General features: G+C 39.7%; 1 protein-coding gene across 2 annotated transcripts in view; it reads left to right on the forward strand.

The window, feature by feature from the left end:
- The window catches only part of LOC5566204 (gamma-aminobutyric acid receptor subunit alpha-6), a 130,649-nt gene that overhangs the window by 100,543 nt on the left and 3,763 nt on the right, over positions 1 to 26,343 (forward strand). For both annotated transcript variants that reach the window (XM_021839247.1, XM_021839248.1), the window contains exon 7: positions 6,479 to 6,854. In XM_021839247.1, coding sequence (XP_021694939.1) covers positions 6,479 to 6,854 — 376 coding nt within the window. The remainder of the gene's footprint in view (positions 1 to 6,478; positions 6,855 to 26,343) is intronic.

Here is a 26,343-nt window from a genome sequence, read left to right on the forward strand (position 1 = left end):
ACATTAAAGTCATTGTAGCAGCATGTAGTGCAATGATGTTACGGCACATTCTCCTAGACTCCGGCTGACACCCTACTACATCGTCCATCTGTGACTTCTCTGATGCCTTAATGCACCCACTCAATACCCAGCATATAATAAATGAAATAATTATAATAAAATATATAAAATGGAATTTATAGTTGTATATGATATGATTATAGATGTTTCATAATTTCCATTCTTTAAATGTGATGATTTGAACCTCATTAGGTAGTCTCCAAAATAAGGACGAATTACAATTTCCGGAATAGAACGACATGCTGAAATATTAATAGCAATGATTATGTTAGTATCTCCGATGACTCCATGATGCTTCTGGGAATTATTCCAATGAATCAGTATAACAAACCAATTATAAATAAGTAATTCGTGCACCTCCACTGGACTAGTATCTATAAGGAATGAAAATTATCTGTTATTTTATGAGCCAAAGGAATTATTTGTATAACTATTTATTACCTATGAACAGTAGATATAGTACAACGCTACACAATGTGTATGTATGTAGGTAGCCACCATCCTAGCTTGAGTCTTGCTCTGCATGCGGTTCCACTTAACAATACAGTCAATTTTCATTATCAATCTGAATTCAACATACCATTGTATGAAGGGCCAAAATGGGGTGTGCCGAACCCGTAAGCAGAGACACTTACGCGAAAGCCGCGGGAAACAGAGAATCTCCTTCCAATAATATGATCCAACGGAAAGTATAACTAAATTTGCAATACCTGTCAAGTTATCCACGGGATGGTTTGTTGTAAGAAGGGCGCGTCAAATCCATTTCAACTGTTGGGATAGTAGAACCAATCTACAAGGATGTTACGGTTACTTCAACCCTTGACTCCGGCTGGCACTCCACTCCATTGTCCAGCTGTAACTTCAATGATGCCCTGATGCACCCTCCCAATATCACCCATGTTATATTCAATTAAATGATTATCTATAAATATAAATAAAAATGGAATGGTGTTTGTATGTCACGAAATGGCTTACGAAATGGCTCTCCATTTTGTTCGTCAAGGGTTCCGACGTGTTTGTGTGTATAAAAGTTGAAGGATATTCACCGGGAAAGTCGGAATAACGAGAGTGAACGGAACTGTCATTTTGTATGGGACGATTCGTACTGGTTTTCAACAGCCTACTTGATGGCAAGACGAAGTTTGCCGGGACCACTAGTTATGTAATAAATTTAAATACAATAATTTAAAATATGAAAAAATATTAGAAATCTTGAAATAACTCGATGATTTGACCTAGAATCGTTGTATAAAAGATTATTAGTATTAAATACATAACAACATATTGTTCCAACAAGCCTGAAAAAAAATATAATGACAATGCACATTGTATGTGTTTTACGAAGGCTTCCTGCCATTATATCTCCTGAAAACAAATGTCATGAATTAAATAAATCGTTTGCAGGTGCTTTGCAGGAAATCTGTAATCAATTTTTGAACTCACTCTCACATATAATTATGAAGTGCAATCGAACTATAAAAATTAGTAAAGTGTGAACTCGATTTTGACAGCCCGGTTTTGTTTATTTTATTTTCAATACATAAAATGAACATTAAGGCTGCGATATGTATTAGGTTATTGAAAATAAGTGGTGTGAACCCAAAAATGATTGAATCTGTTACATGATATGCATAAAAATTATTAATTTATAAAGTTATGACTGAATAAATTTAAACAGATACATGAGATCATACTTCAACCCATAAATAGTTATGAGTAAACCTGTAAATGTAAATAAGTAACTGAAAGTATGAAAAACTAGAGATGCTCGACAGCCATTTAAACGCGTAAACAGTATCTAGTCGAGAAACAGGTTTCTCTCCAGCCGGAATACAATATCTGGACCAAATCAAATTTCCATTAATTAAATGTATATATAATGAATAAATATTGAAGAAATAAAGTGAAAGTCCAAAGCCTTAACAAAAATACTGGTACTCTGTTGATCGTACGGAAGCTTTTTGTTTCAATGGACCTAAATCACTGCAGTTTGCATGAGCTAACGTTTTAAATAGTGTGTATGCACGGTAATGCAATAAAATGTGATAGAATACAATAGAATAAAATATAATAGAATATAATGCAGAACAACAAAAATATGTACAAAATAATATAAATAGTATAATCAAACAAGGCATAAAATACTATAACTACTATTTATTTGTTCCTACATAAATGAACTTGATGAAACCTCGCCTACAATTTTTCGCCAATTCGCTCGGTACATGACTGCTTCTCTCCATCCACGACCTACGCTCCCCTGGTACTGGTAATATAATGCATTATAGTAATATAAAACATTATAATAGATTATAGTATAGCATAATGTAATATAACATAAAGACAAATATAAACAATATATAACAAGAGAATATAAATCGAATGATTCCAATCGCCTAAACGCTCCGTGTTGTAATCAACTTCATTCCCATACTGAACCCCTAAAAGTATCAAAGATTACGATTTATGTTTTTAAACCCCAAACGAAAACTCAAGAGAGTTAATCCACAGATAAACAGCTAGAAAAATTATCGATTTAAAACATAGTCACGTAATTATTAACGCCCATGCAAAAAATACTGTGTCTGGCTAGCCGGTTACCAGGTGACGGTAGTGCGCAAAAGTCAAACTCGAACAAAAGTGATGCGAGCACCACGGGTGAGCCGTCGGCCAGCTTATAAATATCAGAATTAAGCGCTATTTTGCAGTACGCTGAAAATAATTCGAGTGCTACATCTGTTTGTCTGTGGTTAACATAAAATTAATAACAATGATATAATCTAAAAAGTTGTTGATTCAATGTCATTTTTGCCATCAGTCCTCCGCCACACCAGGAAATGCGCACCAGCAAGCAAAGGCTTAATTTTTTGCACGAAACCTATTTGATGAAGAGGAAAAATTTCCGTTATCACAGTCAAATCGAGCCTTCACAAAATATAACATAACAATGAAAGGCTTAGTTGAAGATCCATCCCTAGTTTTAAACGGTTAAGAGTAGATACAATCCCGAGCTCGTTATGTCGGATGGTAGAACCGAATCGGTTAATAAACATATGTGAATATAACTAGATACGTAACATGAAAAGATCTCACCCAATTAAGGAAAACGATGCAAAAACGTTGGAGTGTTTCCTTTAGACGGCCTTGGTTTGTGGTACTGCTTCTTTGCCTCTTTCCCTTGGATTTACGATTGCACACATGATCTAGTTTTTCTTCAAAACACAACTTTCTGGCTCTATGTTGCCGCACCTATACGTTCTCGTCATTTTCTGACTTCTTCTGCATGTCTTCTCATTCACCCACATATACAGAAAACAACCACCACATTACGCTTTCGAAAAAGTACACACACATTTATTATGCCACCTGCACACACTAATGAACAAAATACTTTGTTCATTCCCCCATCCGCCGCCTGCACTCCCACTTTAAATTTATCATATTTTTTTTTTTCTCGACGCCGGCCACTAGCGACGCCGATCATATAGCATCAGCTCATGCTCTCCGAAACCACCGCACCCATACACTCTCCCTACAGCTTGTGTTCGGATCACTCTTGAAGCTTCGCATGTTAGCACTAACACTTTCAAAATTTAGGCCGTCTTTCACTGAAGAAATCCTTACTATGCCTAGATTTCAAATCAATTAAGTTTTTTTTGTAGCTGATTCTTTCAATATAATATATATTACATTTTTTATATGCTTTTCACTCCGACGACATTCACATAACACATTTTCACCACCGAAAATCGACACCGAACGCGATTTGAGTAGTCGGTACTTGGGAGAAAACCGCAGAGCTTCTAAGAGAACGTCTGATGACGATGACGTGCCACACCGCTTCTGAGTTCAACGACTCAGTTATCCAAAAAAAGGTCTTCAAATCAACAAGCGTAGTCAGCAGGGTGTCGACTACCTGGAAAAACCTGGAAAGTCAGGGAATGTCAGGGAATTTAATTTTTGACCTGGAAAGTCAGGGAAAATCAGGGAATTTCACTAGAGGTCAGGGAAAAATGTAATTACTATAACATCAATCAAGTTGATTGTCTGCAATTTAAAACGAATAATGGAAAAAGATGGTAATCCATCTTTCAAAAATGCAGTGCATCATAGAGCAAATGCTTAAATGCATTGTAGAGTGAACTGTACTTTACTACTTATACTTATCCCCAAAATCTAAATTTTTCTAAAATGAAAAGCATCAACAGTACTCTTCGAAGTTGGCGTGGACCGCTCCAAAAATATTTAGTTCTAAAGTTTCCTAAATCAACTCGTTGCCTAGTTTCGCTTATTTTTCTCAAAATCTTGAGAAAAAATGGAGTTCACTTCATGAAATCATGTCAATTTTGACGAGTTTGCTCAATATTTTAGTAAAACTGGTAAAACCATAAATAGAGGAAAAACAATAAAGCATCTCATTTGAAGAGAACAAATCTGTAGAACAGGATATTTACTGTTTTTTTTTTTCTATCAGGTTGTTGCTGGAAATAGTACGTATTAAGATAATATCGCAAAGTGCTCTTATACTGATATTTTTTCATTTGGCTATCTCTTTCAATTCCAATTTTTCCATTTTGCTATATTTCAAATTTCCAAATTTTTTTTTAAATTTCCTGAATTAGAATTCAAACGTTACTTCAGGATTTTTACAGCTTACTAACAAATATGTCCAGTTTGTTTTTTTTTCTAGGATACTCATGAAACTATCCAGATATTCTTAAGATCCTTCTTCAACCGAAATTCTTATGAAATTCCAGAAAATGCTTGAAAGCTAAAATTTGCGGAATTTGTTTTCAAGGAATATGTGTCTTGACAGTTTGACAGATTACGTGGAGATACTCATAGAAAAATTCTTAGAGGAGTTTCTCCGAGCTTTGCTAAAGATACGACAAACTCAAGAAGAGTATCTGAAAACTTGTTATTGGAGCGTTATTCAATCCCAAAATGCATTCTGTTAGAAATGTCTTGATGAATTCTTCAGGGAAAAAAAATCCGATATGATATGATCCGATCCTAAAATATTAGGTAAAATAAATAACCTGTAACGAACCATCGTGAAATGCTGTTGGCAGTATTCTATGAAAAAATGAAAACATTATCCAAAAAATTCTTTGCGGCTCCTGAAAAAAAAATTCTTTTGACGTATTCTTGTAATAAACCTAAAAAATTAATAATGATTCATTTTTCAAATTCAGAAATCCTCGGCTAGTGTTCAAAATTTATATAAGTACGACGTGCTGCTTTCATTCACGGTAATGATAGTCACACTAAATGTCTGAAAAACTAGTTCGAAAATGGATCATTGAAGGTAGATTTTGCAAGTGCTCACCGCACAAAACAAAGGCGCCACTGTGTATGGAATTTAACATTCTGACAGCATTGATGTTCTGTCAAACACACGAGGCTACGGTGGCGCTATCTATACTTTCCATAGCGGCCGTTTTAGTTATTTCAATGATCCATTGGGACGAAATAGTATCAGGCAACATGAACACTTTTGTGAAATCTAGTGAATTTTGAATGGCTGACAATCGTTCTGATATGTAAAAGGACTCTTCCTTGATCACACTAACAAGAAAAAACTTCTCTGGTTTTGTTACATTGTACAAAAATTAGATTCTTCCACCAAAAAAAAAAATAAGGAGTTTATGGGAGAAGTGAAGAAAAGTCCCTGAAGAAGTATTTTTTATATGAAGACACGGAGACCGTCTTCAGTTATTTAGCTGGACAGACTGTAACTTAACACTAGACAACGGACAAGCAAGCTCCAGTAGTAGTTTAGTATCGGAGTACTTCTTTTTTACAATTTTAAATGTATATTTTGCGCTTGAAAGTTCCAAATGATATGGTCAATACGTGACTCAGAATTTTCTGAGCTTATACTTAACTTTTACTGCTATGAATTATGAAGTTTAAAAGTAAATAATCAATTATCATATCATCTTGAATAAACGCACGAGAAAGTTATCTGACATGTGTATTTAAGTAAAAGCTTTTTCTCAGTTTCATACGATCTAAAACATACCAAACCAACAAATCAGCATGGTCTGGAATTTTTCTGGAAAACGACTGGAAGGTCAGGGAAAGTCAGGGAATTTTATTTTCAAAATTGAGTCGACACCCTGAGTCAGTGATCTTTTGAAAGGTGATAAACAAGATTGATTCCTTTACGAGCTTATTTGATTATACTCTGTCAAGATTTGAGCTCAACAACTGTTTAGGGTTATTCAAGATTTTCATGACCATAACTGTTATCAGTTGGCTCTCTTGGTTAATCCTAGATAGCCAAGGAGTTCGTGAATCCAAGAAGACATAAAAATACATAATATAACGTAAATTTAATTTACGTAAATGGAGATTTCAGTGTATCAATAAATTCATGTTAACTACAATTGATTCCCCATATTTCCTGTTCAAGGTCGGTAGTGGCGAGATCCCGCTGGACGAAGATGAATGGGAGGACATCGACAACGTGGTGGAGATCGGGCTGAACATCATAGGCGGAGGAAGCACCATAGGAGGAGCACCAGGAGGAGGAATGATTCGATCGCGGACGGCTTCGATCCACGATTCACCGCAGCGGTTGATGGCGGCACGGAGGCGCAGTTCGTTGATCTGTCCCATCTACAACGATCCGCAGCATATGTTCAAGGCGACTACGTCGCATCTGTCGACCATGGAGCGAACGACGCAGACCGAACCGCCGAAGGAACCCCGCTGGAAGCAGCTGTGGCTGTGCTTCCTGGGGGACGATCAGTTCCGGCGACGGAGGCAGCGGGAAGCTACCGGGCGGGGTAAGTGTCGTGTGTTACGGGGTGAGAGCGTTCACCATTCTCTATTTCAAATACTGTTTAGGTTAAACAGCTTATGGAGCTTCTTCTCTTACTACCTCGATTCTATACCCAGCCTATTGGTATTTCTAGTATTATGATTAAATCTAAGAAAAACTTTTAGTCTCCAATACAACTAAGAAACTAACTTTTGTAATGATGACAGAAAATCTCAAGATTTTATCAGAAATCATAAAATAAATGGAACGTACTTCCGTGTACAATTAGAAGTATGTCCTATTTAGGTGGTTCAAAAAATCGTGTTTGCATCAAAGTTTGTATGGGAATTACTATGGGTAAGCAATTCATTCAATCGGTCATAGCGTTTGTCCACGTGCTCTTGAGAGTTAGAGCAACACTGATACTGTTAGACGACAAATGCTGCTTATTGGTCCTCCAATGTTGGGCATGATCCTTTCTACGGTGTTAGCTGCTTTCGCTGCCTTTTCGCAGCATAGTCTACGTGGCTGTTGAAGTTTAGGCCTGTCGTCGACCATTACACCAAGGTGCTTCAGAGAGCGTTTCGATGGGCTTGCGTGTCCTCCGACGTTGATCTTCAACTGCTGAACCGCCTTGCAGTTGCTGACCAGCACCCCCTCCGTTTTATGATGAGCCAACTGCAGCTTGACTCCAGTCATCCACGATTCAATGGTGTCTAGCGATTCCGCCGTCAGCATCTCCACCCCCTCCGCAGTCTCGCCAGTTATCACAAGAACTCCCGCCGTGACTTCAATTGACATCCACCATTGAAGTCTTTTAACGGAATTCGAACTGCCAATTCGACAATCCGTTCTCGCCTGCCGAGGATGACCTTCTCCAGAAGTTTGCCAAGAGTATCCAGCAAGCTTATTGGTCTATATGAAGCAGGATCTCCTGGCGGTTCTCCCGGTTTTGGCAGCAACACCAGCTTCTGCACCTTCCATCGGTCTGGGAAGCAGCTTTCCGCTAGACACTTCTGCAACGCAGTCCTGAATATGTCTGGGAATGCCAAGATTACTGCCCTTAGCGCTACATTAGGGATACCATCTGGTCCGGGAGCTTTATTCAGCTTCTATCCTTTCGCAAGTGTTATCAGCTCGGCGTTTGACACTTGTATACCGGCATTTTCTTCATCTACGTCAGCGTACGGTGTGGGCGGCCACGCGGTTGGAGCATGCGTAGGAAAGAGACCGTTCATTATCTCCTTCAGTTTGTCAGGACACGTTTCAGCTGGGGTAACTGGGCCCAAGATCTTCGCCATCACTACTCGATAGGCGTTTCCCCAGGGATTTGCGTCAGCTTCCTGGCACAACACTTGTAGCAGTTTGTTTTACTCGTCGCTATTTACCGTTTGAACGCGGCTTTGGCCAGTTGGTAGGTCACTTTACGCTCTTCCATGCTGGCCTCGGATCTAGCTCTTTGCACGCATCTTCTGGCTCATAAGCAGGCTGCGCAAAGGATGCTCTATCTGTCGTTCCACTAGTATGCAGGACGCCATTGATTCCTGTAGTAGGCTAGCAAGAATGAGAGATCATCATAGTAGGCTAAGATTATTAAAAGAATAAATCTGTCACTTGTATTCTACCACCGAAGCGAGAAGTCGTCTTTTATTTAGCACCATTATATTGGCGAACGAGGTTAAGTTTCCGTAGGAAAAACGGCTGCGAAGTGTCTGGAAGCTCCCGTGAAAATAGAAGCTCCCCTCAAGATCATAATTCCAAAACCCAACAATCAAGCGTTGGAGGAAAAATTGCTACGGTAACTATAATAGTGATATTTTGTATTGTTGCCGCTGGAAATTTCCAAATATGAAATCACTAAGCAACATGAAACGATCGTGATTCTAGACCGTGAACTCGGTTCTTCTGCGCAGGGAATGTTACATTCCAGCCCACAAACGAAACCCAGGATAACGAAGGGAATGACAAGTTCCAGTCCGTATACCTGGTCTACTAGCGTAGGGAATGCAGAATTCCAGTGCGCAATTGAAACCCAGGACAACAAAGGGAATTTATTATTCCAGCCCGTATACCTGGTCCACCGGCGTAGGGAATGCAAAATTCTAGTCCGCAAATAAAACCAGGACAACGAAGGGAGAAATCCAGTCCGTATACCTGGTACACAAGCGAAGAGAATTACGAATTCTAGTCCGCAGGAAAAGATGACGAAGGGAATCCTTGAATGATTCTAGTCCGTCAGAGAAAAACTGTTTGGAAATTTTCACTGATCTCCATGGTAACTGTTGAAAGAAACCCGTGATCAAATCCGACAAAGCACAATCAATGCTCACTCGATTGTTGTGTCATTTTCAATTTACAGCTTCATTTCAGCATTACACCTTTCGTAGAAAATGGTGATGATCCAACGTCTACTCGATGGGAAAACTGGAGAGATCAGTTCGTCTCGTACTTGGCATTGAAAGGAATCGATGACCATGGAGAGATGTATCGTGCACTGATGTGTTTCGGTGGATCAGATGTTAGGAAGATTGTCCAAAATGTTGGCACGGATGGAGGTTGTTTGCTAGATAATCCTTACCGGGCGGCCATGGAAATCCTGGACAACTATTACGCTCCCCGGATGTCATTGCGTTACGAAAGATTCAGATTTCAACAACTCCAGTTTAACTCTCATGAGACGTTGGATCAGTTTACGATCTCAGGCGTCACTGTGCGGTTTCGGTGAGCAAATTGAAGAAATGATGATGGACCAAATCTCGCTGAACATTACTAAAGGACCTACATGGGGCAGGACACTAGATCCAATATTAAAATATTAATATTTATTAATGATATTAATATTGATATTGAGAAGATTATCAAGTATGCATGGAGTTTTGCTGTTTGCCTGTTGCCGGAGTTGCCAAGGCAAATTGATTATTTATGTGAAAAAACAAGTTGTGTTTATCGTCAGATCGTCTGAGCAAAATATATGAGAAATCCGTCCGATGCAACATAGACCACACTGTTTGATTCCAACATCCATTTGCTAGTTTGGCTAGAAGGAGACTGGCACCTTATACGATGCATCACATTCAGTGAAGCTCCATTGTCATAAATGTCCCACATCTTTCTACGATCTCCGGGCCATTCCGCAACAATTTGTCTCCTATAGTATGTCAGATCGGCAAGACACACAATCCACGATCCCTAGCCCCTTGTTTATAAACCCCCCATTGAATTAAATTCAAGATACTTCTGTCAGATGTATTTAGGGAAATCGTAGGTAACTCGATGATATCATAAAAATAATATATATTAATCCGTATTAACGGATATTAATACCAATATTAAAGAGTATCTTGCCCCATGAGGACCTATGTAAAAATGAGAGATTTTCTCCTCTCTCTCTATCTTTCGATTATAACAGTGAAATACTGAAGCTTTTGGGAAGTTTTTCACTATAGATCGAAAGGCAGTTTCTTTGACTAGCGTTTAATACAAAAATCGCAACATAATAGGTTAATGTGACTCAGTTATTGATTAAAGAGAAAGTAAACAAAGAGAGCCTCTCAATGTTAGATAGGTCCTTTAGTAAAGTTTCGCGAGAAATCGTGTTTGCTACGACGGAAGGCGACAAGCTCAGAGCCAAATATCTTAAGGCTGATACATCGCTGGAAGAAATGCTGAAGATTGGTCGAACTAACGAATCAGTGAAGCATCAAGTTCAGGAATTTCGAAGTGCCCTGCCAATTGTTCCGGCTGAGGAGTTGAACGTTGCTGATTGTAAGAAGGTCCAGAAGTTGTGTGGCAGGTGTGCTGGAAATCACGGTTAGAATAACCGGTGCCCAGCTCGTGATTCACATTGTAATTTGTGTAGAATGCCAGGCCACTACGCTCGCTGCTGTCGAAGGTCAAGAAAACCAATGAAACATTTTGACCGAAAATTCAAGAAGCCACAAGATAAACCGATGGATTTCAACCGGAGACTCAAGTTTGTTCGTGAGGTAGATGACGTAACCAACAACGTGGAAGCGCGCGAGCTGTTCCACCTTTCTGGAAAGAGAAGAGTGAATGGTGCTGTTGGCGGCGTGAACATCTGTTTCGTAGTGGACACTGGTACTGATGAGGATGTCCTTAGTGAAGAAGATTGGAAAATACTGAAACGAACTGGATTCACCGCATACGATGTGCGCAAGGGCAGCGAGAAAATTTTTCAAGCTTATAAGCTTATTAAGCTTAAGCATATATGGAAGCCAAAAACCGTTGACGGTGCTGGGTGAAGTTGAAGCTGAAATCAAGGTTGGTTCTGAGAGTTGTATCAGTACGCTTCATGTGATTCAAAATGGAAAATGTTCGTTGTTGAGTGGAAATTCGGCAGAAAAGCTTGGAGTTGTCAAGTTCCTCCATGCTGTGTCCTCCGATGAGCTGCCTCATATTAAAGGTAAGGAACAATTTTAAATTACATCAAAAATGGATTAAATTATGAAACTTCCATAACTAGATATGTGTGCTTCAATCAAAATAGACCGAACGGTAACACCAGTAAGACAGGCATATAGGCGTATACCGATACCTTTGGAAGAGATTACTCTTTTAAAATTAAAAGAGTTGAAAAGTCATGGTATAATAGAAAAAGTTTATGAAGCATCAGAGTGGGTTTCTCCCATGCTAGTGAAAAGGAAAAGTTCAGATGATGTCAGAATTATAATAGATTTACGACAAGCGAATAAAGCAATCGTCATCAATGGATCAAATGATTAGTAAACTCAGAGGAAGTAAAGTCTTCACTAAACTTGATGTAAAACAAGCATTTCATCAATTGCTACTCACAGACGATTGCCGTTACATTACGACATTTATTTCACCACTCGGATTGATGCGATATAAAAGGATAGTCTTTGGCTTATCGGCTGCCCCAGAATTATTCCAAAAATGTATGGGAACGATTCTCGGCGAATTTCCCTGGCTCATCATTTTTATAGATGATATCTTGATTTTTGCACCTAACATTGACATTCTAAAGATAAACTTATATTTACACAAGAACAGTTTCAATTATTTTTGAACATCTTGTATTATATTGTAGAATCTCACTGAACTTGTTCGTGCTCGTCTTCGGGAGAAAAACGTTTTGTTGAATGAATCCAAAACGGTAGAGAATGTGGACCAATTAGATTTTCTTGGCTACCATTTATCATCTGAAGGTATAAGAGTATCAGATGAAAAACTCGACGCAGTAACGAAATTCCGGCAACCGAAATCAGCCGAGGAACTTAGAAGCTTTCTTGGTCTAGTCACATTCGTGAGTCGCTATATACCAGATCTGTCTACCGTTGCCCAACCGTTAAATGCTCTCACAAGAAAAGGTACACCTTTCCAATGGAAAGAGGAGCATCAACTTGCCTTTCAACGTCTAAAATCCAGTTTAGCTAAAAATGAAACATAAGCATTTTTCGACCCTGACTTGGAAACATTTTTAGTTGCGGATACCAGTCCAGTTGGCCTCGGGGCTGTCCTTTTTTAAAAAATCTAAAGATGGAAACTACAAAGTTATAAGCTACGCCTCTAAAACACTTTCAGAAGTAGAACGACGTTACGCACAAACCGAAGCTTAAGTTCGAAGTTCGAGAAGCACTAGTCTCTATTTTCGGTGATCACGCAAGGCAATGTGCTAGAATTGAAAGATGAAAGCTTCGATTGATGTTCTATGATTATAAAGTTATATATCGGCCAGGAAAATCGAATTTGGCTGATCCCTTTTCAAGACTTTGTCATGGAAAAGACATTTCTGTGAAAAGTTTTGATGAAGAAAGCGAACGTATTATATGTCAAGTGTCAGCAGATTCGTGTCCTGTAGCTATACCTATAGCTGAGATTAAAGAAGCGACTAAAAAGGACATAGAGATCGACGAACTCATTAAATGGTTACCATTTCCTGTGAAAGGATTGCCGAAAACATTAAGTCAGTACAAAACAATTGCTAATGACTTATCAACAGATGGTGAAATTTTGTTGAAAGCGCACAAAATTGTCATTCCACGGATTTTGCAACAACGAGTATTGCAACTAGCCAATGAACCCCATTTAGGGATAGATGCTATGAAGAAACGGCTTAGAGAAAAAGTATGGGCTCGAATAGATACGATGGTGAAATCTTATGTGAATTCTTGCAAAGAGTGTCTACTTGTTTCGGAACCAGATGTCGAGCCTATAAGTAGAACACAAATTCCTGATGGCCCGTGGCGTAAACTAACTTTGGATTTCACTGAAGTTTGAAACGGAGTACATTTGCTAGTGTTGGTAGATTACTATTCAAGATATCCAGAAGTAGAAATTATGTCTTCAACAACGGCAAAACTAACAATTTTCAAGCTAAGGATGATTTTTGCTAGGTTTGGGTACCCTGAACAAGTAGTCTGCGATAATGGCCCACCATTCTCTCCGGAAGAGTTCGCGATTTTTTGTAAAATGAATGCAATCACTCCGTGCCATACGCACCATTCCAGAATGGCCTTGTAGAAAGGTACAATAGATCATTGTTAAAAACAATAAGGATTAGCACTGCAATGGGACGAGATTGGAAAAATGATATGTATGACTATCTATTAGGTTGTCGTAACAGCAACACACGAAGATTCCGTTAATTTTGACGATCACGAAACCCTCGTATGAGCGTTCGACTACTTCTTGCATACGGAATTAGCCCATTACTTCGATCGCCGTCGTCTCTGCTCTGTCTGCTACTCAATTGCCGTTATCGGGATGCATTTGATACGGTACTGCAATGATCGCAATGTCGTACTTTGTTTCTGTTGTCGACTGCCACAACAGTTGTTGTGCGGTGTCGCAATGATTGAGGTTCACCTGCGTTATCTTCATTATCATTACTGCCCTGCCTTCGCCTTCTGATATTTGGCGCATTTGAAGCCATCCGTCGTATGGGCGTTACCTTCCTCCACCTTACACAGCATGCACCTTGGTGTCTTCAGGCAGTCCCTGCCAACGTGACCTTTTTCACCACATTTCCTGCAGTGTCCGGACCTGTCCGGGCTTTTGCAGTTTATTGCCCGGTGGCCGAAATCCATGCATCTGAAGCATCTCTCCAACGAATTTGTCTCCCGAGCGATCAGTTTCAGCGCGCAAACCGACTATCCTACCTTGACCTTACCAGCTTCGACGATTTTTTGACTGCTGCGACTGGTAATCGGACGGCAAATAGCAACGGCAAACCCCCGTACGCTCTCCTCAGCCGGACGGACTGCGGTGCTTCTTCCAGGTTGCATTGAGACAACAGCGACGAGCTCCCGACAGGCCGAACTCTTGATCAACGGATCTTTTTTGAGCTCAAAGAGCATATCACCTTTCTGAGTGTGCCTTTTCCTCACCAACATTTCACCCAGCTCCTTCAGCTCCTCCCTCACTCTCCAAAGAATCGCCGCTTAGGTTGTCTTGTCACTTGCCTCAATGACAATAGCATCACCCTTGAACCTCTCACGTTGGTGACGAGTTTCGAACGTACACGAAGGCCTGCCAAGGTTTTATCAGGACGGAGACAGTCTCCTCATAGTCCTATTCGCCGTTTCAAGTTGGTGACACCCATCCTTACTCAGGAAACAGTAGAGTACGTACCTACCTTGATACCTTGATGGCTACAGCGTAGCGTCACGCCATTGCCGGGCGTATTGTAGAGCTCCATCTTCGTCGGTCTTGGGCGAAACTTCTCCAATTGCCCCGAACGTTTAGGGTCGCCAGGTCCTCTTCCACTGCGTACAGCCAGCGTATTCGTGGTCTTCCCCGAAGCCGCCGACCTCTGCCTGGTTCCCTGCTGAATATTATTTACGCAATTCTTTCTTCCGACATTTGCACTAAGTGACCAGCCCACTGAAGTCTGCGTATTTTACACAATTGATAATATTCACATCATTGTACACTTGATACAACTCGTGAATCATGCGTCTGCGCCACACACCATTTTCGAGTTTCCCACCGAGTATTGTCCGCAGCACTTTACGCTCAAAAACACCGAGTGCTTTCCGGTCTGACTCTTTCAACGTCCACGCTTCGTGCCCGTAGAGAGCCACCGGAAGAATCAATGTTTTATACAGGGCGAATTTTGTTTCCGTTTGCAAGCTGCGGGACCTAAGCTGGTTACGTAGTCTTCTTTTCACTTCGCGGGAAACGTCGTTGTCACATGTCACAAGTGTTCCAAGATAAACAAATTCTTCAACAACTTCAAACACATCCCCATCAAATACTACCTCAGCACCTACACCACCGTGCCTGACTCTATCTCTGCCTGCAACCATGTACTTCGTTTTAGTAGAATTAATAGTCAGGCCTATCCTCGCTGTATCCCCCTTAAGAGGCACGAAGGCCTCTTCCACTGATCTGCGATCAATTCCAATTAGGTCTATATCGTCCGCAAAGCCAAGGAGCATGTGCGACCTTGTGATAATAGTGCCATTTCTCTGCACGCCAGATCTCCTAATAGCACCTTCCAGTGCAATGTTGAGCAGTAAATTCGAAAGTGCGTCTCCCTGCTTCAATCCGTCTAACGTCACGAACGAGGTTGACACCTCGTCTGCGATCCGAACACCAGCATAGCACGTATCAGCATAATTAGTTTCGCCGGAAAACCATTTTCAGACATTATCTGCCAAAGCTCATTTCTTTTCACTGAGTCGTACGCCGCCTTGAAATCAATAAACAGATGGTGAGTCTGCAAGTTATACTCCCGGATTTTGTCTAGGATCATTCACAAGCTAAACATCTGGTCCGTTGTCGAACGGCCCTCACGAAAACCAGCTTGGTATTCGCCGACGAAGGACTCCTCGAGCGGTCACAGTCTGTTAAACAGGATGCGCGACAGAATTTTGTACGCCGAATTCAGCAGGGTAATTCCTCTGTAATTGGCACACTCCAGTCTGTGCCCTTTTTTGTAGATAGGGCGGATGAGGTCATCCAACCAGCCGGCGGGCAATTCTTCGTCCTCCCATACCTTCAAAAGTACTCGGTGGATCGTTTTGTAAAGCTGCTCGCTTCCGTCCTTCCCACCAGCTCGACCGGGATCTCGTCCTTCCCAGCAGCCTTACAGTTCTTCAGCTCGCTGATAGCCTTTTTAACCTCTCCTATGGTCGGTGAGTCCACAGCTTGATCGTCGTCATCTATGTTCATCCTGTTCCTCGCTACATTTCCATTTCCACCGTTCAACAATTGCTGAAAGTGCTCCTTCCACCTGGCAGCCACCGCCGTTTTATCGGTCAGCAAATTCCCTTCTCGATCATTGCACATGGCGGGCACTGGTACGGTATTGTGCCGCGCACCATTGACCGTTGCATAGAATCTCCGCATATCATTCCGGTTCATGCTTTCTTGAGCGTCAGCTACCACACTTTCTTCGTGCTGCCTTTTCTTTCTGCGGTGGATTCGCTTTTCGTCGGCTCTCGCTGCCCTGTACCGCTTTCTGTTCTGTCGGGTACCGGCCACAAGCATACGGCTTCTGACGATATTCTTCATGTCTGTCACTCTCTGGCACTCTTCATCGAACCAGTCGTTTCGTCTTCGTCGTTGACCAGTGCCGATCACTTCCCGCGCCGTTGTTGTCACAGTTTCGTGGATAGGGTCCCACAGGCTGTCGACGTCTTCAGCAACGTTGATTCTTCCCAACTGCTCATCTAGTTGCTGACGGTATTGCGCAGCTACCCCATCAGTCGACAAGCGTTGTATATTGAAGCGCAGTGTTCTGTTTGTTGTGGAATTCGTGACGCTGGATTACCGCGTCCGAATTTTAGCTACAACGAGATAATGATCCGAGTCGATATTAGGGCCTCGGAAGGTCCTGACATCCATGACATCTGAGAAATGTCGCCCATCAACCAGCACGTGGTCTATTTGGGAGCAGGCATCGCCACTCGGGTGTCGCCAGGTGTGTTTGCGGATATTCTTTCGTGCGAAGTAGGTACTACTGATTGCCATCCCTCTAGCAGCAGCGAAGGTTACTAGCCGCAGGCCATTATCATTGGTAACGGAATGAAGGTTTTCCGTTCCAATGACGGGTCGGAAGAAATCTTCTTTCCCGATCTGCGCATTTGCGTCGCCGATGACTATCTTGACGTCTTGTTTTGGGCACTCTCCGTAGGCCTTATCCAGGCTCTCATAGAACTCATCCTTCATGTCATCGGGCTTATCGTTCGTTGGCGCATATATGCTGATCAGGCTGTAGTTGAAGAACTTGCCCTTCATTCTCAAAACACAGATTCGGTCGCTTACCGGTTTCCACCGAATAATTCGCTTCATCTGCTTCCCAATCACTATGAAGCCAACTCCACGTTCTGCTCTGTCGCCACCGCTGTAGTAGATGTGGTACTTGAATGAAGTGTTGGCGATGGGGTCCACCACTCGGAATTCGCGTTCTCCGGTTCTCGGCCAGCGTATTTCCTGGATAGCTGCCACGTTCACGCCAACATTTCACAGTTCACGAGACAGGAGCCCAACACGCGCGGGTTCATTCAAAGTTCTCACGTTCAAAGATCCAACTTTCCAATCGTTGTCCTTTATTCGTTGCCGGGTCTGTTGCCGTAAAATCAATCCGTTTGCTCTACTTTTGCCTTTCTTGGTTGGTGAAGAGTCTTCGATAGGCCACCTAACCAGGGTTGCGCTACCTACATCGTGCTAGAGGGGCTGCCTCCTCGGTGCTGACACAATACAGCAATGTCCGTTTGTTCTTTACATGATGACCACGGTCATAGCCATCACAGCCATCCACCTTTATCAGGGCTTTGGACCTGTAGCTCTGGTTCTCAACAGTTTCAAGTTCTTTCGGACATGCACAGTGGCGAGCCGTCATGCGCTAGCGGTGTTCGGTAGAGTACGTATTCCATCCGTAATCCGTGTCCTGTTCGTTGTTCTACGCTGTGACCAGTATACCATGATCTGGATTTTACTGGCAACCATCCTGATGTGCCGGTTGGCAATCCAGAGAGCTAAGGTACTTTGAAAGCGGTACCAGGTCGCTTGTTCAGGGCTACTTGCAGATCTGTGTTTTTTTGTAGAGACTCACCAAAGCCCACTGATGAACCCCCGCCACATCCTAGGTAGACCATTGAGCCCCTGGTCAGATGGACCAGACGCTCGGCCACCTCCCGAAGGAAGTACTAAAGGTGGTATTCCATACGGCTGTGTACGAGTTTCGCTTGGAAAAGGTAAGAATCCTAAGCTCCCACATTACACCCCCTCACTCTAACTAATGTCAGAAGGACAACAGTGCCCAGGTTGCACTACCAGCCAAGTACGCAACCCTTAGCTGCCGGTCTTTGCCATCGTAGACCTGTGGAAGCGTGAGGTAGGGGCTTGTGAGGACCAGAGCTATGTTGGACGCTCTTTCCTGGTTGTTGAGTCACCATTTTGCAACCCACCCTAGTAGCACACATGTTATAAGGGTGTTGAAAATGGCCATTTTTGGCGTTATAAATTTTTTGAATAAACCCTAATTGAGGCAAAATAACTCGTATATGACCAAATCTGGTCATATAAGAGTTATTCTGCCTCAATTATAACATGTGTGTTACTCGGGCAGTATCTCGCGGTGTATCCCTCGGCGATATGGCTATGGCCTATATACTTCAAGCATGGTAATACACCCAGTGGAGATTGAGAGGCTTACGGTGAGATCAACTGTTAATTGGCTACAACTGATTCGTCGAAGATTTGTTTTGTGATATTGTGTTGTGATTGTGTAGTGACTTCAACATGATCGTAGTTTAACCCTCTAATACCCTAATTTTTATTTTCGATCTAAATATCATTTTTAGTTATCTAAAATTGTTCTAAACACGTTTTGGGCAATGATCTATTTTTATTCGCAAACTTATGAATTTTGGTTTTTGATTTTTATAATTTTTATTTTTGAACATCCCTACCCGTTCTCATTTTTTCTTGAAGCCTCTTCAAATTACTGATTTTTGGCAGAAAGAAAAATTCAAGTTTTTACAGTACTTTTGAAAATATTAAATTTTTAATTTTTTCTTGATTTATTTTTATTTTCCGTGTAATTAACGGAAAAACAGATTTGAAATTATTTTAATACCACAAAGCTCTTCTTCTGTGATAGGTTGATCGTAGAAAAATACAAAAGGTACGATTTTTTTATATTACACGTTAAATGAACCCCAGGCATTTGTAGGTTATATAAGAATACAATTTTTCAAACAATTTTCAAAAATACAAAAAAGTTTCAAAAGTCATAAAAAACTTTTCTTATATGCGTATTATGAGTCAGGGTTTAAACCAAAAATAATATAATTTTGATTTCCCAGTTACGAAAAATTTACAAAATTCCAAAGTGTATCCCGCCTGAAGGCGGGATTGGGTATTAGAGGGTTAACTCAAACTCCTATGTTGGCTTCAGAGATTTAGAGCCCATTCAATATCTCACGTGAGCTGAGTGGCGTGCCAACACAGTGGTTCGGAAGGGCAAGTTACAATCTTTCTCTGGAAATTTGAAGACGATATTTGTAGAATATAACACCCGGGGTTATCACTGTTAATGTTTCATAAGAATTACTACGAGGTTTCGAATATGTCAGCCAGTTTTTCAAACGTGAAATGTGTTCAATTGCATACAATAATTCTTCTAAAGTTTTTCAGATATTTTGTGAGGATAACCATCAAACAATTTTTCGGCAATTTCACTAGACATTGCTATAAAAATTGTTGAGACACTTTCCTATTTGTTTTCAACATGTTGACATTTCTCGGATTTGCATGTTTCTTCTTTCCATCAATGAATAGTAATCGTTAAGTGGCAATCGTATCTATTCACTTAAGTGAAAAAATGTTTTTGAACGAATTTGTAATCTGTAATTTGAATCTTTCATTTTAACCAGCAATATATTTCTATGAATGTAACACATACATTATCAACGGTATTTTACTTTAATGTCACTTTGAGTTTGCACATGTGTTTCGAATAAAACATTTCATATTTTTTTTTTCTAGAGAACTGACTTCATTCTTGAATTATTTTTTTCTCAGTCCCGTCTACATATTGTTTTTATAAGGTCACCACCAATTCAGACAACAAATAGTTCAATAGCAGTGTCATCCCAACACGTTGAGTTGCCAAATTATGCTCGTTGCATAATGCAATCGTATGATTATCTTCAGATGCACATTGCCACTGTGGGATACATCATCCATAACAATATTGTTTACAACATTCGTATTTTTTTTTTCTCCATCTGTTATAACTATATTTTTTCGTGCGCTCTCAAAGAGCAACACAGTGCAGAGCATCAACTTCTGTTTTCTTCCTACGCTCTCAAAGCGAAATGCTGTGCAATGCACCAGCCTTTTTTTTTTCGTTTTGTACGCTCTCCAGCCTTTTTTCTTTTGTACGCTCTCGGAGAGCAACGCTGTGCAATGCACCAGCCTCTTTTCTTTTGTACACTCTCGAAGAGCAATGCTGTGCAATGCACCAGCTACTTGGTTTCTCCACGTCCAGTGAAAAGAGATCCGCTGACTTTTCACCTCACCTCTTATTTTATTTTTCTACTATATATTTCTATATCATGAATAAAACGCAAACAATCGGTATCACTGGCAGTAGAATTTTTGTGGCTCTCATACTTTTTCGAAAGTTCTATCCCTTCTATTCTTCATTTCACGCCTCCCACAAAGCCATCATATCAAGACACACATCTCACTATGCGCCTGTTGCATAAAACATAATACCATTGATATCAACCTCAACGATCCAATTGAACCCACGAACACTCTCATATGTTTGTTATATACAGTTTGTATTTTTTTTTTCTGAAAAACTTGCAACTTGCACTTTCCAGAATCATCAAAATGCATTTTGAAATATTACCCAATGTGAAAAGTTTTCACCTAGATTCTGAGTGTTTTCGAAACAGAGTTCATATTGTTTTCCTCTAAGTATCGCAACCGGAGATGTGCTAGGGCACCCATACCATTGAGCGTGATAACCACTATGGGGCTCTGTACAAAAAACATCCTATCTCTTTTAGTGTTTCACCTGTGAACAACAAGGCGTATAAGGCTCTGCACAAAACATCTTTCTCTCACTCTTTCACTTTTCTATCAACTTTGTTAACAACAAGGCCATTAAAATTAAATATATTAAAATAACCACAGCACCTCCACTCCATGCTAGGTGCACTGGAAATGTTTGCGCTCCCTCCACGCCAGACAAAATTTATCAACAATTTCAACCAATTAATTTACCTTCTTACCAATTTGGGACGCCGATCCGGGCACCGATCCCATCATCGTCGCCACTGTGGTATTCCACCTTTCCGGTTCTCTTACACACCACAAACTATTCCACGGAGAAATATTTTTACCTAATTTTTGAGTTTACTTTACCCAAAATTAAGTATATCGATTATAGTTTCAACCCAAAATCTCTCGGTTTTCTCTTTCTCCCACACGAATGTTGTCAAAAATAGAGAGAGCTGCATCTACCCAATGGGGGTACTTTGGCCCAATAAGCCAAATTTGGGTAAATGCAACTTTTCTTATGTTTGGATCGAAAAAACTCAATTTTGCGTTAAATCAACCCAAAATTGAGTATATTTTTCTAATGGAATTAAAGCCAAACTACCTAGTGGGGACCTTGGAAATTTAGCCAAAATTGAGTTATTGGGCTCAACTGCGGAATTGCGTTGAAACAACCCAAAATTGAGTTGAATTCCGTCTCCGTGGCAGAAGTACCGGAACTCGGCTAGGGTTGTCGCAAAATCTCAATTAATCGATTAGTTGGTAATCGATTACAGTCCAAGAATATCGATTATCGATAACGATTAATCGACTAATATTTTTCGATTAATCGAATTAATTCACATTTTTTCAGTAAATATGAGTTCTTACTGCTATAAGGTACACCGGAGTAGGCTAAAACGGGTAGGGCAAAATGAAATACTAAGTTTTAAACATGATGACAATAAGTGTTAGCAGGTTTTCATTCCTTAAAGTTGGTTTCATTTGTTAGCACAATGTTTCTGTAGTAAAATTTTAAATTATTACGAAATTTTACATTTCATGTAACCCCAGCCGTTTCAACTTGCCCGAAATTTAATTGAAAAACAGTTTTAAAAATAGCTCCTAATAGATAAATTCTTGTGAATTCGGATGGACATGCACGATAATTTTTTTTTTAATTTATTAGAATTTATCCAATTTTCGAAGCATGAAGCTGAGGTTCATGGCTTGGTAAATTGTTTCGTCAAGTTATTTTTTTAAATCAAGATGAATTTAAGTATGTTATTAGTATACTATTTAGTATATTATTATTTCGTTGAACCAATGGCCTACATTTATAATTCTGAAGCTTATCCTTTCCTTTCCCATTGTTCATGATTTCCATTATAGAAATGTAAAAAAAACATAGAACTGACCCATTTATGCAGAACATACATGAACGAGTTTTGTAGAAAATTTCTGTTTTGCTTCCCTTACTCCTGGAGAATAATTAGATCGAACTTCCATTGAAATTTGTGATAATTTTATTCATGGTAAATTGTAGGGAATAACTTAAAGAATTTGTAAAACAATTCGTATTTATCAGAACCACTAAAAATGTTTACGGAATTGTTACAAAGTTCTAAGGATATTTTGAAATGAGTTTCTACACGATTTTCGAATGAACTTTTAATTCGTTTTTCAAGAAATTTTAATATCTAATATCTTAATACCGATATTCAGTTTTCTCAGGTAAGCTCTGTATAGGTTACTTCAGAGTTTTCTAACTCTTGACTAGGACTGGTATACTGCCCAGAACTGCATATTTGTCACTTTCGACATTTTTGACAATTTCGAGTTAATACCGTGGAGAGTCATCAGCTTAGCTTAGCTTAGCTTAGACTGACTACACATATCAATGGTTGCTATTCCGGTAATGACCGAAGTCAGTGAAAATGCACAAAGAGTCAACTAGAAGTTCGGCTGGGATTGGCCATAATCTTCTTCAGTGTGCATGATTCAGTGCCTCTATTTATACATGGTCAATAACGGCGCCGGCCACGTCCTTGCAGTCAGGTGGGATTCGGGGAAGGAATGTTAGTGTGTAACCTTTGCTATTTGGAGACCGTGTTTGCCTCTGCATCTCCACAAAGATTACTGGGAGGGATGTTTGTTAATGGGGAGGATCGTTGGGTCACAGAATTCACTTTGATAAGCGATCAGACCATGATAAATAATTATTTGTGAGATATAAACATGCTTATTTGTAAATATAATATTTTCATTTGATATGAACAATATCTAATCTATGTAGAGAAATATTATGCTGACACTTAAAGTGACGAACCTTTCAAAGTTTGTTGAATATAGTGAACCTTTCGCAAGTCTACACTTCTACTACTTTCTGGCGTTACGTCCTCACTGGGACAAAGCCTGCTTCTCAGATTAGTGTTCTTATGAGCACTTCCACAGTTATTAACTGAGAGCTTTCTTTGCCGATTGACCATTTTTGCATGCGTATATCGTGTGGCAGGTACGAAGATACTCTATGCCCTGGGAATCGAGAAAATTTCCAACCCGAAAAGATCCTCGACCAGCGGGATTCGAACCCACGACCCTCAGTATGGTTATGCTGAATAGCTGCGCGTTTACCGCTACGGCTATGTGGGCCCCTAAGTCTACACTTGTAGTGTCGAACTATTCAAAGTTACTTTTTTAATTACGAAAATAAAGGTAAAAAGAAGGTGTTTTGAAAAAAAAATTAGACATAAATAATTTATGAATCCGAGTTTATGTCGACACTGACGAACCATTCATAGTTTGTTGAAAAATCATATTTACGTCTCACCGTTGTAATGATTAAAGGTGCAGTCATACATATTTTATAGATTAGATATAGTAGCATGAAACGAGCTCACCAATTGATCTTTTATCCTTGAGCAGCAACAATCCACTTTCAGCTTCACTAGTTTGCCCGGCTATATAAAAGCACTCGGAGAAAATAGGCGCGCGACCCGAGAGGGAAAACAACTGACGACTGCTCGGGCTTTCTTGACGCACTGCCCATTTCTTTCAGGAAATACTCCAAGAATTTCTCCAAGAAATCCGAGGAAAAGTTTTTATTAAATGCCCTGGTTGAAATCGCTGAAGAAATCACTTAGTAACGTCTGGAGGAATATCTGAAGGAATTCTAGCTGAAATCCTAATAGGATTTTTTGGGGGAATCCCTTGAACAATTCCTAGAAAAATCAGGAGGAATCTGTGGACGACTCCTGGTAAAATTCTTGGATCATTTTCTGTAAGAACTCTAAGGGCAAATACTGCAGTTGAACATAGAGGACGTTGTGTACGGTCTCATAAGGGTTTTCTTGTAGTGTCTTGCATAGGAATCCTAGATGCAAGTGATAGAGAAATATTTTGGAATGTTTTTGGGAAACGCTAGAGATTATTTCGACAGTTTTTTTTATTTATTTTTTTAAATGCCAGGAGGAATAGCCTTGAAAATAATGCCTGAAGGATTCTTGGAATGAATTTCGAGACAATCTCTACCAACTTCTTGAATAAATTCCAAGAATCCTTGGAAGAAATGCCTGGACGAATCACGAAATAATTTGGAAAGGAATCCATAAAGAAATTTATGAAGCAATTCCTGAAAAAAAATAAAGGAATCTCATATTTGAGCTTCATGTTGAATTCCTAGAGACATCTACATGAATTACACAGCTATAAATATTCCTAGAGATCTCTTTGCAATTGTGATTCCTGGAGCAATTTTTGGATATATCTGTGGAAAAATCTCTACAAGTTTATTTATCTATGAATTCCTGGATAAATTAACGGGAGAATCACTCTGGAAATTTTCATACGATATTTCTGGAGCAATTGATTGGCGGTTTGACGGTTATTGATCGCAGGTTTTACGTTTTTTTTACTTTTGTATAAAAATAATATAAATTTCGTTCTATCTTCGTGTTTTGTCATAAAATGATGAATTCGGATATAACCTATTTAATATTTGCTATGGTATGACGTCTTTCTGAGTGTGGATAAAAATAATAGATTTTGAGCTGACGAATGATGGTACAAGATGATGTCCAGGAATTGTCCACACAAAGATCTACCAGAACCGATATCACATGACTAAAATCGATCGTCCATGACTTAATGCTCTTGTGAATCAGAATAAAAAAGTGAGCCATACACGCTTACGGAATTCTGACCATAGGTGTATACCACTTCCTTGTGTACAGCATGATCAAAATTTACAAAAACTGTTCAGAACTCTATTCTAGGGTTTCATACCTTTTCATTAGAGTGTTAAATAAAATTATATTAGATTCAAAAGTTTATTTTTGAGAGCGTTTAAAAGCATTGTAGCGCCGCTCACCGAGGTCACTGAAAGATTATTGCAGCATGGATATGATCGCTTTCCAAAGTTAGTTTTCTTAAGTAAAGAAATATCAGAACTAACTCTTTTTTTAGTGCCAATGTCTAAAAATCACTCCGATGTACAAAGAAAAATAAAAGAGATTTTTTGATAAATTAATTGTAAACATTCGTATAAAAATGTGGGAAAATCTCAAGAGATACTTTAGGAAGATCAAGAAAACGCTGAATGTGGAATCATTCCAAAAGTGAATAAAGGAAATTGAGCAGAATATTTTTCTTTCTTTTTAAGGGGCCCAGATAGCCGTAGCGGTAAACGCGCAGCTATTCAGCAAGACCAAGCTGAGGATCATGGGTTCGAATCCCACCGGTCGAGGATCTTTTCGGGTTGGAAATTTTCTCGATTTCCCAGGGCATAGAGTATCTTCGTACCTGCCACACGATATACGCATGCAAAAATGGTCATTGGCACAGTAAGCTCTCAGTTAATAACTGTGGAAGTGCTCATAAGAACACTAAGCTGAGAAGCAGGCTCTGTCCCAGTGGGGACGTAATGCCAGAAAGAAGAAGAAGATTTTTCTCTTCTCTCTGTAACGTGTAAAACATGGAAACGGTAGTAAAAATTTGTGGCGTATGCAATGACATAATGACCCATGGCCATTTAATTGCTTGACAATATACTGCTTTGAATTGCAAGTGAGTCCCATTCAAACGAATACTAAAAAAGTTCAGGAGATTGACACATGTTTGGATATCAATGAAACTTTCACATTTTGCTTATCATTCTGATACCTTTTGAGAGAAATATTAGGATGATCAAAATACCGTTATTTTTTGTATAACACGTTACAAAACTATGTAGTGGGACTGTAATGAGGTCACATTTCATTATAGGACAATTCGACTTGGTATTTTTTTTTACAAATTTTACCGAACAAATTATGCAGTCTCGTTAGTGTAGCTGAAAGGTCATTTGCGTATGGACTATAAATAAAATACGAGTAAAATAGTAAAATGAAGTTTAATAGTTATTTTTCAATACTTGAAAATTTGATGGCAATCGGATGAAAACTCGAATTTTGCGAATCCATTTTGTGTGTGGCAACTTCATCGTGGACACCCTTTAGGAATATATGTTGAAAACTTGTATAAACTAAAATTGG

This window comes from Aedes aegypti, chromosome 1 (assembly GCF_002204515.2).
Source record: "Aedes aegypti strain LVP_AGWG chromosome 1, AaegL5.0 Primary Assembly, whole genome shotgun sequence".
NCBI lineage: Eukaryota > Metazoa > Arthropoda > Insecta > Diptera > Culicidae > Aedes > Aedes aegypti.